We start from the raw sequence: 17,762 nt of genomic DNA, 5'->3' as shown, positions 1-17,762 counted from the left end.
TTCGTACCTTGAATTTCGTACGTATGTTGAAGCAAAAGTTTACATACAATCCTGTTCGTAAACTGATTTGTTCGTGAACGGGGTCGTTCGTATGTCGAGGCACTACTGTAATGCCAATTTTGGAAATTTGAACTAAAATAAAGTGCTCGGGAGAATCAGCAGGTCTGGCAACATCTATGTTAAGAGAAACAAAGTTAACATTTTGACTCTAGCATGATTCTCCTTTGGAAGTTTTCACATTATAAAAAGATACTGGTCCTTCCTCTTCTGGAAGCGCATCTTTCTCTGCATAGTCTCTGTTCATTTTCCAAATTGAGTGCCATTTTAAGGGGAATGTCTAGTGCATCTTATCTGGAAGCAACTGGTTTGTGTAGAAGCAGTGAAGTTGGCAAGACACCCTACAGTACTTAGGGTCATACAGTACAGAAACAGGCCCTTCGATCTAACTCATCCATGCCAACCAGATAGCCTAAACTGAACTAGACCCTTTTGCCTGAATTTGTCCCATATCTCTCTAAACCTTTGCTATTCATGCATTTTTCCAAGTGTCTTTTAAATGTTGTAATTGCACCCACCTTTGCCACTTCCTCTGGCAGCTCATTACATACATGCACCACCCTCTGTGACAACAAAGTTGCCCCACAGTCCCTTTTAAATTTTTCCCCTCGCACCTTTTTTGTCACACCACTTCTAATAATTTGGAAATGTTAAACAATTTTTAAAAATATTTTTATTAGAAATTTAACATTTTTACAAGTTTACAAAAATAAACAAAACTCTCAAATACAAACATTGATATACAATTAAATCAAATATACAATAGCCAAAATTTAACAAAAGAAAAAAAACTGAGAAAAGAAAGAAAAAACAAAACTCAATTGTCTACTAATCTAACCTACAACTAACCAGAGTGTATATTTAAGTCTCTTACATGCTCAGAATGTGTTAACATCAAATGTAATAAAACATCCCGTATTCATGCGGGATTCCTCTCCCAAGGGGCCCCGGACCAGCCAGGTTTGTAATCTCAATTAAATAAAAGCCCTTGTTAGGATGGCCGAAATATCTGTATTTATGTAATTCAAGAAGGGCTGCCATATTTTATAAAATAATTTGGTCTTTTGGTGCACCATATTTGTAAGGAAGTCAAGGGGAATACATTCCATAATTAATCTGTGCCAATTTGAAAGTCCAGGGGGGCCCTCAGCCACCCAGTTCACCAAAATATTTTTCCTTGCACAGAAAGAGAGAATAGAAAATAGTCTCTTCCTGTACATGTCCAGGGAGGGAAAGTTCGAAAAGCCCAAGAGAGATACAGGGTCCACTTTAATTTCCGTTCCTAAAATTTCTGTCAGGGTACTTGCTACTTTAGTCCAATATCTACGGATCTTATGACAGGTCCATAGGCAATGTACAAGAGTGCCCACCTCTATTTTACATTGGAGATGCTCCTGCCTTAAATTTTGCCAATCGAACCGGTGCTATATGGGCCCTATGAAGTACCTTCAGCTGGATAGCCTGGGTTCTGTTACAGATAGTAATTCTTCTAGCGTTTTCCCAAATATCATTCCATGTTTCTATAGAGATTTCTAGTCCCAAATCCTGATCCCATGTTTTAAGCAGATTATCCATAACTCCCGATACTTCATCATGTAGTAAATGATAAATAGTACTGACGGAAGATACCCCCACTGGTCGTAAGACACTACATTCTCTATCTGATTTATAAAGACTATCTAATAACGTAGTCTTCTTCTGTATATAGTCTCGAATTTGGAAGTATCGATAGAGGTCTCCATTAGGTAATCCGAATTTCTGACGCAGCTGTTCAAAAGACATCAGGGCCCCATCTTTAAATAGGTCCCCTAGACATGTGATACCCTGGATCTCCAGAGTTTAAAAATGGCATCTGTAAACCCCGGTTGGAATCCCCATGCTCCCACTATCGGTGCATAGGGGGATGTTTTATGTGAATTACCCTCATTTTGCCGCATTATATTGCAAGCCTTAATTGTGTTTAGTATTATAGGGTTTTTACAGTGATCTGTAATGATTTTCCTCTTGTCTGAAAATAAAAGGTTAATAAGTGGGTATTTTACTTGAGAGGCCTCGATGTCCAACCAGATTGATTGTGGATCAGACAAGACCCAATCAGCTATGTAACTTAATAGGGAACTTAACTGATATTCCCTAAAATCTGGGAAGTCCAATCCTCCCCTTGCCTCTAGCTGTAGCTTCTTCAGCTTAATGAGGGGCCGTCTATGATTCCAGATAAAGGAACCCAGCCAGCCATATAATTTACGTAGAGCCAGCCTCGGCAGCATCACCGGAAGCATTCTCATAGGGTATAGGAGACGGGGCAGGACATTCATTTTAATTAGTGCTATTCTACCCAACCAGGAAATTGGAAAGTCTCCCCATCGCTGGAGGTCCTGCCTTATCCTTTCCAGTAAATGCACAAAATTAGCCTTGTATAACTGACCAAATACTGGGGTAATAAAAATACCTAAATATAAGAAGCCCTCCAGGGACCAACGAAAGGGAAAAAGGGATCTGTCCACTAAGTGGGGTATCATAGCAAGGCCACCCATTGGCATAGCCTCCGATTTTGAAAAATTAATTTTATAGCCTGAGAATGTGCTAAATGTATTAATAACTTGGATTAGGCGAGGTACGGACATCAGAGGATTACTGAGGAATAGAAGAACATCATCTGCATACAGGGTAATTTTATGTTTACCTGTACCAATCCTCGGGGCCGTTATATTAGGATCAGCTCATATAGCTTCTGCTAGTGGTTCAATTATTAGCGTAAATAACAATGGCAAGAGAGGATATCCCTGACGGCAGCCCCTACCCACACTGAAGCTATCCGCATCTAATCCATTGGTAACCACAACTGCTTTGGGATCACTATACAATGTTGAGATTCATTTGGTAAACACCTTTTCAACGCCAAATCTTTCCAATGTGTAAAACAAATATGACCATTCAACCCTGTCGAATGCCTTTTCCGCTTCTAATGAAACTACTACTCCTGGTATCTTTCCCTGATGACAGGCTTGAATCATATTCAAAACCCTTCTAATATTATTGGATGATCTACGGCCCTTAATAAACCCCGTCTGATCCTCCTTTATAATATGTGGCATTACACTTTCTAGTCTCAATGCTAACGTTTTAGAAAGGATTTTAAAATCTACATTTAGCAAGGATATTGGTCTGTATGACGTACAATCTTCTGGACCCTTTCCTTTTTTAAGGATAAGAGAGATATTTGCCTCATTCAGCGAAGGCGGGAGACAGCCCTGACTATATGCATAGTTATACATGTCCATAAGTGGACCAGCCAATATTTCTGTAAATTCTTTATAGAATTCAGCTTGAAAACCATCTGGGTCCAGTGCCTTACCGCTCTGAAGTTGCCTAATTGCATCAAGTATTTCTTGAACTGTGAGAGGAGCATTTAGGACCGATACCTGTTCCGTAGTTAGGCCCAGAAAGGTCAAATTTTTAAAAAATGATTGCATCCTCCTAGTCCTATCTTCACAATCCTGCGATTTATATAACTCAGAATAAAATTCTCTAAAGATCGCATTAATCTTTTTATGATCATGAGTCAAAATACCCGTACTTTCCTTGATAGACGTAATAGTCTGAGGGGCCTTTTTTATCTATGCAAGAAATGCTAAGTATCTGCCCGGTTTGTCTCCATATTTATATAACCTTTGTTTTGCAAATAATATTTCCCTCTTAGCCGTTTGGGTAAGCGTAGTGTTTAGAGCTGTCCTAAGGGCCGTAATCCTTTGCAATTTAATAATAGAAGGTCTATCAGTGTATGCTGTTTCAGCTGCTTTTAAGCGAGCTTCGAGCAGACGCTGTTGTTCTCCCTTTAATTTTTTCTGGGTTGCTGAGTAGGAGATGATCAAACCTCGCGTGTAAGCTTTGATGGTCTCCCACATCATTGATGGGTTGCTAGCCGTACCTGAATTAATTTCTAAAAAAGTTTTAAATTCTTGAGAGAAGTACTTTACAAATTTACTATCTTTCATTAGGAAGGGGTCCATACGCCAATGCCGAGGGGATGTCCCATTGTTCCTCGCCTTAGTTTCCATATATACAGCAGCGTGGTCGGAAATTGCTATACTACCTATTTTACAGGATGATATGGAATTTAAAAAAAATCGAGGGAGCAAAAAACATATCAATTCTGGTATGACATTTATGTGCATTGGAGTAAAAAAAAGTCTCTACCCTGTGGATGAAGACATCTCTATACATCTATTAATCCTAATTCTTTGTTTAAACCCACCAATTGTCTAGATCTGGGAGATACTCCTGCAGTACTCTTGGGAATCCTATCTATTTCCAGATCCATAATACAATTAAAGTCTCCCCCTTTAATTGTATGACGGGCACCAAAAGCCATCAATTTTGAAAAGGCTTCCGTTATAAATTTAAAGGGGTGTGCCGGGGGGCAGTACAAATGTAAAATCCCATATTCTCTCCATTTATAAGGGCTTTAATCAAAATATATCGTCCAGATTCATCTTTTATCTGATTTAGGATTTTGAAAGGGAAATTCTTCCAAACAAGAATAACAACTCCCCTGCTTTTTGAGCTAAAAGAAGAAAAAAAGGCCTGATCAAATCCACCCTGTCGTAGTTTCAAGTGTTCTTTATCCGACAGGTGTGTCTCCTGTAGGAGAGCTATATCAACTCTTTCTTTCTTAAGATTTGATAATATTTTCTTCCTTTTGACTGGCGAATTACTCCCCTTGACATTCCAGGTGCACCACTTAACCGACTGATCAACCATAATTGTTAGGGCAAATCCGAGACCCCTCGGGAGGGGGATCCCTATCCAGAACATCCCGAACATAGAGCATATAAAATTCACAAAAATAAAGGCTCTCTAATACACTCACAACAGTATAATAAAAAACTATTTCTAAATAATAAAAAAAAACGTATTTAAATGGAGATTTTCCCCCTTGTTCCCAGGGGGTGTCACTTCCTCTCCAAAAGTCCATCATATTCTCTCCCAACCAATGCCCCACCCTTGACCCAGGCGCTCCTCAATAAAATGAGGAGAATTCAGATATAATACAAAGCTAGAGTTAACAGTGAGCACCCTACCCCCGCCCACACCAACATCTGGATATATTTGGTAATGTTAATACCATATATAAACATATAACTATAAAATTACAACCTCAACAAATAATAATTAAATATAATAATACAAAATAACAAGGGAGAAACAACCCCGCTCCTAGAGACAGAGGTAAATTGAATAAGGTAACCACCTCCCCCCACCAACATTAACCAAACCCCCCGGCTTATATATATATTACATATACATACATACCCACATATATACATAAAATAATAAAAGAAAACAACCCCAAGGTGGGGGGAGAAAATCAAATCCCTCTCCACACCCCCCCATGATAATATTAAACAGTAAGGTAAGAAAAAAGAAAAAAAGCGGGGGGGAAGGCAAACCAGCATCCATTATCTCTTACAGTTTATCTAAGAGAGTCCAAGAATTCCTTAGCCTTTTCTGGCGATCCGAAGTTATACACGGATCCTTCATGGTTAAAGCGTAGCGTCGCTGGGTAGCATAAGGAGTACTGAATATTTAAGTCCCTTAAACGCTTCTTCGCCTCGGCGAATGCCTTCCTCTTTTGGACCAGAACTGGGGAAAAGTCCTGGAATAACATGATCTTGGATCCTTTATAGATCATAGCTTGGGGGTCTTTTCCAAGATTTCTAGAAGCTTCTAGGAGTATCTGCCTCTCCCTATAGCTCTGCAGCCGGAACAGGACCGGGCATGGATGCTGGTTCAAGCCGGGCCCGCGTATTGCGACCCGGTAGGCCCATTCCACCCTTACCTGGCCTGATCCAGCCTCCAGATTTAAAAGCTGTGGCAGCCACTGCTCGAGAAACGCTGTAAGCTGGCCTTCCTCTTCCCGTTCGAAGTCGTCAATGTAATTCTCTAAGGTCCGGACTCGCTGTTCGAGAGTCCGGACCTGATCCACGGCCGATTGTGCTGTAGTTTCAGAGATCGCGGCCTTTAACTCCGCCTCTCCAACTCGGCGCTGGATTTCCTGGATGTCTCGGACGTGCTTCTGCAGCACGGCCGAGAGTGAGTCCCATCGATTTCGGGATTCTTCGATAAAAGCATCGATCTTCGTATCCAGTTTGGAGATCATTTCCACAAGGTTTATCACTGTAGGTAAGTCCCCCAGGGCGTCTGTGGACACCTCAGCTGCAGCTGGAGAGGGTGGAGGAGGGGTTCCTGCTTGCTGAGAGCTGCGGGCTCCCTTCCCTTTGGTCATTTTTACTAAATATTAGATTGTTTAAATTTAATACGAAGCAACTAATTAAATTAAACAGCTATTATAAATGATTTGGTGAGTGTGGTGGGGGTGGGTGACCCACTTTACCCAAGTCTTGGGAGGAGCACTATAGATTCAGACTTGCTGGGTCGCCGCCATCTTGGATCCCCCCATGTTAAACAATTTTAGAAGATACTTGGTACTTAATAGAATCAAACCAACAGCCAGAAGAGATCAACTAGCAAGTAACAGGGGAGTGGCACGATTGCTCAGTGATTCGCACTGCTGCCTCACAGCACCAGGGATCCAAGTTCAATTCCAGCCTCGGGCATCTGTCTGTGTGGAGTTTGCACATTCTCCCCTTGTCTGTGTGGGTTTTCTTCAGGTGTTCCAGTTTCCACCCACAGTCCAAAGATGTGCAGGTTAGGTGAATTGGCCATGCTAAATTGCCCACAGTGTTCAGGAATGTGTGGGTTAGGTGCATTAGTCAGGGGGAAATGTAAAGTAATAGAGGATTGGGACTGGGCGGGTTACTCCTCAGAGGGATGCTGTGGACTTGCTAGGCCGAAGGGCCTGTTTCCACACAGCAGGAATTCTAATTCTAACCTGCATAGTATATCAATGGCAACGCCTTTAAACAGCTGCTGCTGAGCAAGCAGTTGTACAAGTTTGGGACAGAGCTCCAAAATGGAACATTGAGCTCCAAAATTAAAGTCTTGACATCAAATCACTATTTTCTTGATATTAAAGATATTTTCTAAATAGTAAAGATATAAAGGAATGGTATTGATGTGGATGATTGGCCATGATCTTATGGAATGGTGGAGCAGACTCATTGGGCCAAATCGCCTACTTCTGCTCCTATTTCCTGTGTTCCTATGGACTGAGGTAATCCATTTTAGGCCTAAAATGGTAAAACAGGTTCTTTCTAAATGATGAACAGGTAAAGCCAAAGAAAGATCCAATTAGACTTGGGATCCAAGGCCTGAGTGTATAGGTCAAGGTGAAACATTGGTCAGTATTGGGGACCCATTGCACTGTTGGAGATATGATCTTTCAAGTAGCTTTTTGGATTGATGTCCCATTTGCCAGTTCAGATGGATACAAAAATTCTCTAAGACTATTTCAAAGAAGAGCAGGATAGCTTTCCCTAGCATCCTCACCAATTTTTAGCTCTATTAACATCACAAAAAGATAGATCACCTGATCATTCTCACTCCTATTTGTGGGAATTTGCTGAGCACCATTTTTCCTACGTTACAATAGTGACTACTATTCAAACTCATTGGTGTGCAAAGTTAAAAATCACACAATACCAGGTTATAGTCCAACAGGTTTAATTGGAAGCACACTAGCTTTCGGAGCATTGCTCCTTCATCAGGTGAGTCAGGGGTTCATTCGTCCCTGTCAGTTTTCTTTCTTTTTTTTTCTTCTTTTTACTCTTGCACTTTTTATTTCTTTTAATATTTTATTCTTTTCCATTTTTCTAAGCCCAGGAGTGGCAAGTGAAGGAGGTGGCCTCTGGTAGGAGTAGCAGCAACAATGCCAGGACAAACCAGACATTGCACCTCCCCAGCCTAGGGTCTCCCAGCAAGTGAGGAACAGGTCCTGGGCTGACTCCCCCAGGGACTCACATGTAGGCTAGGCTGAGGCTCGAGGTTCACAGCTAGCCCCGGGGCCTGAAGAAGGAGAAGTGGCAACCTCAGCCCAGCATGGCAGTCTCCCAGTGTGATGGTCTTGTCTCAGCATGGAGATCTCATCTCCATGTGGAGGTACTCTTTATCTTCGGCGATGAGGTATCCCAGTGGCCTGGTGTGGTGGTCATGTCCTGGAATGGCAGTCTTGTCCCAGAATGGTGGTCTCATCCCACCTACATCGTCAAGGTATTCCACCATTCCTTAATTGGCTTTTCCTAAGCCCAGGAGTCGTTACCTGAACTGTGGTTACCTTTGTCTTAATTTTCTTCAAAGACCGCAATTTCCCCCCAGAGGTGATCGACGATGCTCTCCACCGGATCTCCATGTCCTGCTTCTCCGCCCTTGAGCCCCCCCGCCTCCAATCGCTACCAGGACAGAACCCCACTGGTCCTCACCTACCACCCCACCAACCTCCATATACATCATATCATCCATCGTCATTTCCGCCACCTCCAAACGGACCCCACCACCAGGGATAAATTTCCCTCCCCTCCCCTATCAGCGTTCCGAAAAGACCACTCCCTCCGTGACTCCCTCGTCAGGTCCACACCCCCTACCAACCCAACCTCCACTCCCGGCACCTTCCCCTGCAACCGCAAGAAATGCAAACCTTGCGCCCACACCTCCCCCTTTACCTTCCTCCAAGGCCCCAAGGGATCCTTCCGTATCCGCAACAAATTCTCCTGCACCTCCACACACATCATTTACTGCATCCGCTGCACCCGATGTGGCCTCCTCTATATTGGGGAGACAGGCCACCTACTTGCGGAACATTTCAGAGAACACCTCCCGGACACCCAGACCAACCAACCACACCCTGTGGCTCAACACTTCAATTCCCCCTCCCACTCCACCAAGGACATGCAGGTCCTTGGGCTCCTCCATCGCCAGACCATAGCAACACGACGGCTGGAGGAAGAGCGCCTCATCTTCCGCCTAGGAACCCTCCAACCACAAGGGATGAACTCAGTTTGGAGCTATGGATTATGATGGTAGAGATCTCAATTTCATTGTTGATAAAGTGTGGTGCTGGAAAAAAATCACAGTAGGTTAAGCAGCATCTGAGGAGCAGGGGATTTGCTGTTTCGGATCGGAACCTTTCACCAAGATCTCAATTTCATTGCGTCACGTGCCTGACTGGGAATTTCCCCGACTCCTACCGCTTGCCATTAGCATAGGGTGGAAGGATTTACAAGTTGGTACTGAATTTTATGACCATGTTATGAACACTGTTACATTCTATTCAGAAAAGTGCACTGATTCTTGAACCCCACTGCTCCTGGAGGTCCCAACAAAAAGTGATTTTATGCAAATATGCAAAGGGGACAGTACCCCATGCTGTTGGCACCAGTGTGATCTATTCCAGCCCTCTAGGCAATTGATGCCCCACAGAGTGCCCAGTTTACCTATCAGGTGCAATCAGGTTAACAGAAAGCACCAACCAGGCTTCTTAACTTAACAACAACTACTATTTATTACAAATAAGTTCTTACTGTAGGGAATCAACTATGAACTATTAATATATAAATTTACTCATTAACACTCTTAGCCCTTTTAAAATTCCTGCATGTACATACAGATACAAAATAATGTAGGTGGTATGGGTAGAATGACAAAACTTAAGAAAATACAGTTTGATGGACCTGCTTCGCAGACTTCAATAAGATATTACTTTCTCTTCCCGATACCTACTGTTCTTCAAAGTCCTTCCTTCGAGATTCTCCATTCTTTGCTGAAAACGCATCAGCTATTCAGGATCACAGTCATTAGTTAGAGGCAACAGCCCAGTTACTTTGCTGCTGAGAGATATCGAGAAAATCCCCTGCTTCTTCCAGTTGGGAAAATGTCTATTTTGTCAATATATTACAAGCTCTTCTGCTGCCCAGCAACTAATTAGCATTGTCAGGTTGATGACCTTTGGCATCTACAGTTGATCACAATTGCATAAATGAATCAACTATCTGTTATCAGACAAATCTTATTACACACACAAATACACTGGCATGCTAATTTACCTCATCCACTTTTTGCAAAGCAACAATGTAAAAACAACTTACAATGACTTCCAGCAACTCACTTTTAAAAGATAGGCAATTCTTTTCCCAGTACTTGATTTAAAAATGTAAGTTTATCCATTTTAGTCCGCAATCAAAAATACAGAAAAGTGAAAGAATACAGACCTTACAGTTACTCTTTCCAGGCCATCAGGTCCTGGATGGGACTTGAACCTGGAATCTCTGGCTTAGAGGCAGGATTGCTGCCTCTGCAACTCAAGGTTTCCTCATCCTAAAAGTGAAATTTTTTTTAGATACTGAACCACATTGTGCACGTTGCTAATTTAAAAAAATTAACAATTGCATTAGAAGTAACAAGAACCCTGAATCCAAAAAGTTTGCCACAGCAATTACAACAATAACTTGCTTTTGTATCACATAGCGTCTACCTTAAGAATAGTACAACATCTCTAGGTATTTCACAGATACTATTAAACAAAAATTCTTACTGTGCTACATGATGAAAAATTAGGACAGGTGGTGATTAGCTTGGCCTAAGAAGTAAGTTTCAAGATGTGCTCTTAAGGAGAACAGCAATTAAGGATGAAAGGTTGAAGCAGGGAATTCTAAACCTTAACCTCTTGATAGCTAAAGATGCAGTCATCAATAGTAGGGCAATGAAATTCCAGGATGTAAAAAGCATACGCTTTCATTAAGCCACTCTAATGCTGAGAGCCTTGCTGATTAATCTCAATCCACTGATTTATGCATCATGATTAAACTGGAAGTTGACAGAGGTGAGTTTCTAAGATAATTGTTAAGCATGCCAGTGATTCAGCAAAATGAAACTTCATGAATATTGATAATGATTTAGGTCTTGCTCTTCGCTCAACTCAGAGTCAATTCATGCTATCATGTGCAATGACATGAATTAATGCCTATGATTTCCCAGGGGACTGCATTCCCAATAATTTTTATTCCTTTTGAAGAAGCAATGAGTGTGCACAGAAAAGGGATAAAGAAATCAAAGGGGAGTTAACATTGATTCAAACCTGTGTATCTTCCAGGAGCTGTATACAGATTGGCAACTGCTAAGAGCCTGTCTTGATAGAAAGATGTAAAGAATTGAATTAGTTTTATCGTCACATACACTCAAGGAGTATAGTGAAAAGTTTATACATCACCACTTGCAGCACCATCTTAAGTACAAAGTACCTAGGTACTGCGTCTTTAGTTACAAAATCTTAGGAAATAGAGAATTTAAATGTCAAGTGTTGCAGAAATAAAAGTCCAGAACAGCGTTCTTCCAACCCATACCATGTTTGTACCAAGCCTTCAGTCTGCTCTGGCTCCAGACCACGCCAAGCTTCACCTTGAGGATCATGAGGCTGGGAGATCACTCCAGATTGCCATGCTGGGCTGAGAGAACCCACACCAAGGGGCTGCCCCATTACACCAGGAGTTTGCCCTGGGAGGTCACTACACCAGACCGGGAGGCCGCTATGCCAGGCCAAACTAGAGATAAAGTAACACATTAACAATGTTGTTGCCAGGTCAATAAAGGCTTTAGAAAGTGCACCATAAATTTATTGTAATAGTCCTGGGATTGAGTAATTTTGGTTACTTGGGTAGACTGGGGAAACTGAGGCTATTCCTGTTAGAACTGAGAAAGCTAATGGGACGTTTGCTAGATGTGTTTAAAGTTATAAAGATTTTAAATAAATAAACCTTATCCCATTGATTGAAGTAAAACAAAGAAGTACGGATGCTGAAGGTCTGAAACAAAAACAGAAATTGCTGTAGAAACTCAGCAGATTTGGCAGCTCTTGTTGAATGAAAACAGCTAATGTTTCAAGTTCAGTGACCCTTCTTCAGAACAGTTCTGATTGGAAATTGGAAGTGTGCTAAGAGTGAGGAGGAAAACTTTAGACGACAGGATAATATTGATGTGGTGGTCAGATGGGCAGAATAGTGGCAAATGGAAATATGTGAGAAAAGTATGAGTTATGCCACAACTGGAGTACCGCGCATAATTGTAGTCACCATACTGTAGGAAGGAGATGATTGCATTGGAAATTCACCAGGATTTTGACTGGGCTGGAGTGTTTCATTTATGAAGATAGGTTGTGGTTGTTTTCCTTGGAGCAGAGAAGCCTGAGGGGAACCTTATTAAGGTGTACAAAACTCTGAGGGACAAAGTCAGGGTAAATAGAGTCATGGATATGTACAGCATGGAAACAGGCCCTTCAGTCCAACTCGTCCAAGCTGAACAGATATCCTGGAAGAACCATTTTTGTTTTGTGGAGGCATCAATAATCAGAGGGCATTAATTTTAAATAAAAAGGGTGGAAGGAACGTGTGGAATTAAGGAAGAATTATTTCATGAAGAGCGTGGCAGGTATCTGGAACTCACAGGGTGGTAGTGTCAGGAACTGTCAAATAAGATAATCTCTTGAAGTGACATTGGAAACAAGGCTACAGACTAAGTGCTGGAAAATGGGACTAGAATAGATGGTTATAATACTTCATGACTGGTGCAGCCATGAAGAGCTGAAGGGTCCCCATGCTGTGAAACTTTATGACTTTGTAGTCTACAGGCCTTTGAAGAAGTGCCCCTTCTGCAGGGGCAACTGCTTTGAGTAATAATCTCCACATCTAAAGCACAATTAAAACAAAAGTAAAGCTGTTAAATACTTGGGCACTAAAATTGCTGGCAGCAATAGCTGGACTCTGATGGAGAAGATTTGGCATCCAGAAAGGAGATACATATCTGTGCAGATACCATTTACCAGATAAATCGCAAGATGATTGAGTTTTTTGAAGAAGTAACAAAGAGGATTGATGAGGGCAGAGTGGTCGATGTGATCTATATGTTTGACAAGGTTCCACATGGGAGACTGGTTAACAAGGTTGATCTCATGGAATAAAGGGAGAACTAGCCATTTGGATACAGAACTGGCTCAAAGGTAGAAGACAGAGGGTGGTGGTGGAGGGTTGTTTTTCAGACTGGAGGCCTGTGACCAGTGGAGTGCCATAAGGATCAGTGCTGGGCCCTCTACTTTTTGTCAATTTAATAAATGATTTGGATGCGAGCATAAGAGGTACAGTTAGTAAGTTTGCAGATGAGACCAAAATTGGAGGTGCAGTGGACAGCAAAGAAGGTTACCTCAGATTACAACAGGATCTTGACCAGATGGGCCAATGGGCCGAGAAGTGGCAGATGGAGTTTAATTCAGATAAATGCGAGGTGCTGCATTTTGGGAAAACAAATCTTAGCAGGACTTATAAACTTAATGGTAAGGTCCTAGGGATTGTTGCTGAACAAAGAGACCTTGGAGTGCAGGTTCATAGCTCCTTGAAAGTGGAGTCACAGGTAGATAGGATTATGAAAAAGGTGTTTGGTATGCTTTCTTTTATATATGAGTAAAGGAGTTGGGAGATCATGTTGCAGGTGTACAGGACATTGATTAGGCCACAGTTGGAATATTGCAGGCAATTCTGGTTTCCTTCCTATCGGAAAGATGTTGTGAAACTTGAAAGGGTTCAGAAAAGATTTACAAGGATGTTTCCAGGGTTGAGCTATGGGGAGAGGCTGAACAGACTGGGGCTGTTTTCCTTAGAGCATCTAAGGCTGAGGGGTGACCTTACAGAGTTTTACAAAATTATGAGGGGCATGGATAGGATAAATAGACAAAATCTTTTCCTTGGGGTGGGGGAGTCTAGAACTAGAGGGTTAGGGTGAGAGGGGAAAGATATAGAAGGGACCTAAGGGGCAACTTTTTCATGGAGAGGGTGGTACTTGATATAGAATGAGCTGCCAAAGGAAGTGGTGGAGGCTGGTACAATTGCAACATTTAAGAGGCATTTGGATGGGTATATGAATAGGAAGGGTTTGGAGGGATATGGGCCAGGTGCTGGCAAGTGGGACTAGATTGGGTTGGGATATCTGGTCAGCATGGACAGGTTGGACCGAAGGGTCTGTTTCTGTGCTGTACATCTCTATGATGCTATGTTCCATTCTCATTACCAGCAACCTCAAGCTTGTAATCATATGTTATTAGGGAACAGGATGTATTTAAATTAATCACGATCAAAATTATAAACAGAAAACCTTAATTTTATTTGGATAATATGCATCCGATGAAATATGTTTATTTTAAAGCTTAAAATTAAAGCCACTGGTGATGTTACATTGTGATGTCATTAGAGTGGAAATGCATCAATTGATAAATATGGGATTAAAATATATTAATATCAAATGTATCACCTCCATTGATAAAACTGCCACCTAAACTTAGTTAAGACCTGGATGTATGTTGTGCGGATATCACACATAAGGAGTGTATGGATTTACTGTTCTCCCTCTCGCCAACTGTTTGCATCTGGACAGCTCCATGACTACAGCGTGCAGTGAGAACATTGAAGGAGAAAAGATTTTGGCAAGCAAAAGATATATAATCTTGGAAAAGAATGGGAGGAGGTGTTATAAGCAGGAGAATGTTTTGACAACATTGTCCTTCTTTCTTCCTGAAATCAGAGTAACAAAAGCCTAAGCTTGGCTGCAAGTTTGGGCTCACTCAGCAGCGGTGGGGCTTCCTATTGGTCGGACAGCCGCTGCCAATCAGACGTCCTGTCCAATCCGGAGAGATTGGGGGCGTGGCAGGGGGCAGTGGCGCTAGATTCGAAAGTGCTTTTGATTTGACTGGGGAGCAGCGGCTGGAGGGGAGCTCGGCGTTGTTGCTGGGGCTGGGGAAGGGCTTGGAAATTACGAAACCGGTTCTCGGGCCAATATGAGCAGCCGTTCGACCGAGAAGCCATGCGTGCTGGGCTTCGACCAGTTTGGCTTCGCGGTGTTTCGGAGGCATTGCGACAAGTGGAAGCAGGAACACCGCAGCCATGAATACAGGCAAGTGTCTGTCCCTTACTAACCCTGCCCAAGGCTCGTATTAAATACTCAGACCCCGAATCTCACTTCTACGATCAATTATATAAAGCTACAACCATAAACAAAAAACAAACAAGTGAAAAGAGCCTGCAGTAACCTTTCGAATCAAGACTGCAGTTCAGAAAGAATTGGTTGTGGCTGAGGGACTGGGCAGGCGCACCTGTTGCAGGAAAGCTGGATTCCTACCGGGAATCATGTTGGCCGCTGAATACCCTGTCGGCTTTATTGTTGTTTGAGGACTGGGTTGAGTCGCTGGTATACAGCCAGCTACTCAATTCTGCAACTGTCACTATTGTGCAGTGTATTCGACAGTTTCGTTCAGTGTTCCAGTGAGAAATCCGTGCGGTTTGTTAATCTCAACCGCGACAAGGCAAGGTCGTAATTTACCGAATGGTGCAACTATTGAAAGTGGTTTGAATCTGTGACTTCCCTTTTCTGGCAATAGTGTTTTCGTTATGCGGAAAGAATACCAATAGCGTGAACCGTTGCAAGTACAAGCTACTGCAGATGCAATCCGCCCGGCAGTTTTTACGCAACGTGAGTTTACTCTGAAATCAGGATGCGAAATGTGTCCACCAGCAATTACATGTTCATTGGAAAATGGAAACGGAAACTACTGCCAGTTCCAGAGTCGAAGAGTGGGGTTTACAATAATATCAATTTTAAAAGCAAGGCGTCCAGGGAGTGGAATTAGGAGCCAGCGCTTCATGCGAGGGCTGGTAGAATTTTAGAATTTACTTCAGTAAGGGACAATAGCATCTCGATCAGGTCTGAACTTTAAAACTGAAATTGATACAGTCTGAACAAATTCCTTTAATGAAAATGGGGGAAAGATGAAGTTACAGATTTCACTAGATGGTCGGACAGTTTGCGAGGCTAAATTGTGTTCTTTTGTTCCTGTGCCCCTAAACATTGCCCAGAATTTTATGGGACAGCACAATTTCCATTGAAAAATGGTCGCACACTTCTGAGTCTCACGAGTGTGCAAAGTTAAGAAGAGAGCATTAAGTTTATCCGGATTGCTACTTTTAAACCCTTCTGGGACTTTATGACGAGTTCGCAAAAATCTATGAACTAAAATCAAAAATGATGTACGCTCTTCAACAATTTGTGGAAAACATGATGGTGATGAAATTCAATGTAGCAATGCACAACACATTGGCCTTCCATTTTACACTCTGCCAGATCTTTTAGATTTGATTTCAAAAGGCTAATTTGGGGATGTGCATGTTTAAAAGGGGTGGCAATTTGTCACTTGTTTCTACACTATACCAGGGATTATTTTCATCTGTTATATCAACCATGGTTTAGTTGTGGTAAGCACACTACAGCCAGGCAGAGATCGAAGGGTATGTCAATCTGGATAATACCCTTATCAGAAAAGCTGCCATGTGGATGAAACCAAGGCTCTGCTCACTCTCTCAGGTGGGTCCTATGATGCCATTTTGGAGAAGAGCAAGTAAATTTTACCTGGTTATCTGTACGTATATGACATTGCGCTTTGGCTGCTTTCAATTCATAAGTTGGCTGTGTGGTTTCTTTGTGCTACAACTATGACTGTACTCAATTGGTTTTAATGTGCTGAGGGATAACAAGGTTGTGAAAGATACAGTATTATTTAAAAAATGTTCATGCATGCTCTTTCTCTCTCCGTTTCTTGATTATTCCTTATTTTCTCCTTTAATCACATCCTGTTTATCTTTTCCTGTTTTTTGTCTGTGTCTGTTTCACTCTCATGTACTTCTCTCCATTCTCTCTGTCTGTCCTCATGAACCCTTTGTCAGTGCCCTTCTCTATCTCTCTCCTGTCTGCCTGCATGTCTCCTTGTGTCTCGCTCTGTTCTTATGGATTAACCTCTTGTACCTCGGTTCACAGCTACCCAAATGTCAGTGCTTCCAAGCTGGAATCATGGCAGAAAATGCTTAGCAATTGGAATGAGGCTGGTGCATCATGCATGGAAAAGGTAAAGGGAATATTGCAAACTACTAAAAATGTTTTTTCTTTTAAAACATTGTGTGCCAGTTGGAAGCATGTTTCACATGTGATATTTTCTTTCCTTCCTTACCTCCATTGTCCCTCAGATGAGATTGTGAATGAAACTCAGGTCTGAACTGACCTGTAAAAAGAAACTAAAACATACTCGTGATTTTTCTCCCTTTGAGGAATTTATAGACTATTTGTCTCTTTTCTTCTGGCTGAAAATACTGAGTAATCTTAATGCCAACTCGCTGGTTCTTTCAAGAAGATCAATTTTGGATTATTTTGCAATTTGTGTACATGATGACATGGAAGTAATTGATTTCATCCCATGAATTGCCAGCCTGCAAAGTTCTAATCTTTCTGCATGTAGGTAAGGGTCAAGCAGTGGCTACGTCATTCCAAAACCAAAGGGTGTGGGGTAAATTAGATGGTGACTTGACTCTCCACTGATCTCTCTCACATTGTTTGTCACAAAGTAGCAATGGTGGAGGCATGATGAGCACAAACCAGAAAATATAACACTACGTGACTTATGCTAAATACTGTGCAATAAAGTGTAATGATTTGTTTCACCTTGTCCAGAATAGTAGAATCAGAGGACGTCAGCCTGAGTTTTGAAGTGGATAAATTCAAAACTGAAAGAAATTTCAGTGACTGAAGGGTATTCAATGAAAACCCTGAAGAGATATGGAAGGTTGATTCTCAATAAGAAGTACAGTAATACTTTAGAGTGGCAGATAGTGAATTATGAGTCAATAAATGAGTGCAGTGAACATGAGAGGAACAAGTGAGTTTTTGACCTG

General features: G+C 41.9%; 1 protein-coding gene across 4 annotated transcripts in view; it reads left to right on the top strand.

The window, feature by feature from the left end:
- Window positions 1–14,748: 14,748 nt before the first annotated feature.
- LOC140493723 (TBC1 domain family member whacked) overlaps window positions 14,749–17,762 on the top strand; it is a 115,435-nt gene continuing 112,421 nt past the window's right edge. For all 4 annotated transcript variants that reach the window (XR_011963752.1, XM_072592506.1, XM_072592505.1 and 1 more), the window contains exons 1-2: window positions 14,749–14,940; window positions 16,855–16,942. Coding sequence is in view for 3 of the 4 variants with exons in the window: in XM_072592506.1 (XP_072448607.1) it covers window positions 14,825–14,940; window positions 16,855–16,942 (204 nt within the window). In the remaining variant the exon portion in view is untranslated. The remainder of the gene's footprint in view (window positions 14,941–16,854; window positions 16,943–17,762) is intronic.

This window comes from Chiloscyllium punctatum, chromosome 22 (assembly GCF_047496795.1).
Source record: "Chiloscyllium punctatum isolate Juve2018m chromosome 22, sChiPun1.3, whole genome shotgun sequence".
Taxonomy (NCBI): Eukaryota; Metazoa; Chordata; class Chondrichthyes; order Orectolobiformes; family Hemiscylliidae; genus Chiloscyllium; species Chiloscyllium punctatum.
Note: the sequence above shows the minus strand (reverse complement) of the source record. Positions and strands in the feature narration are given on the sequence as shown.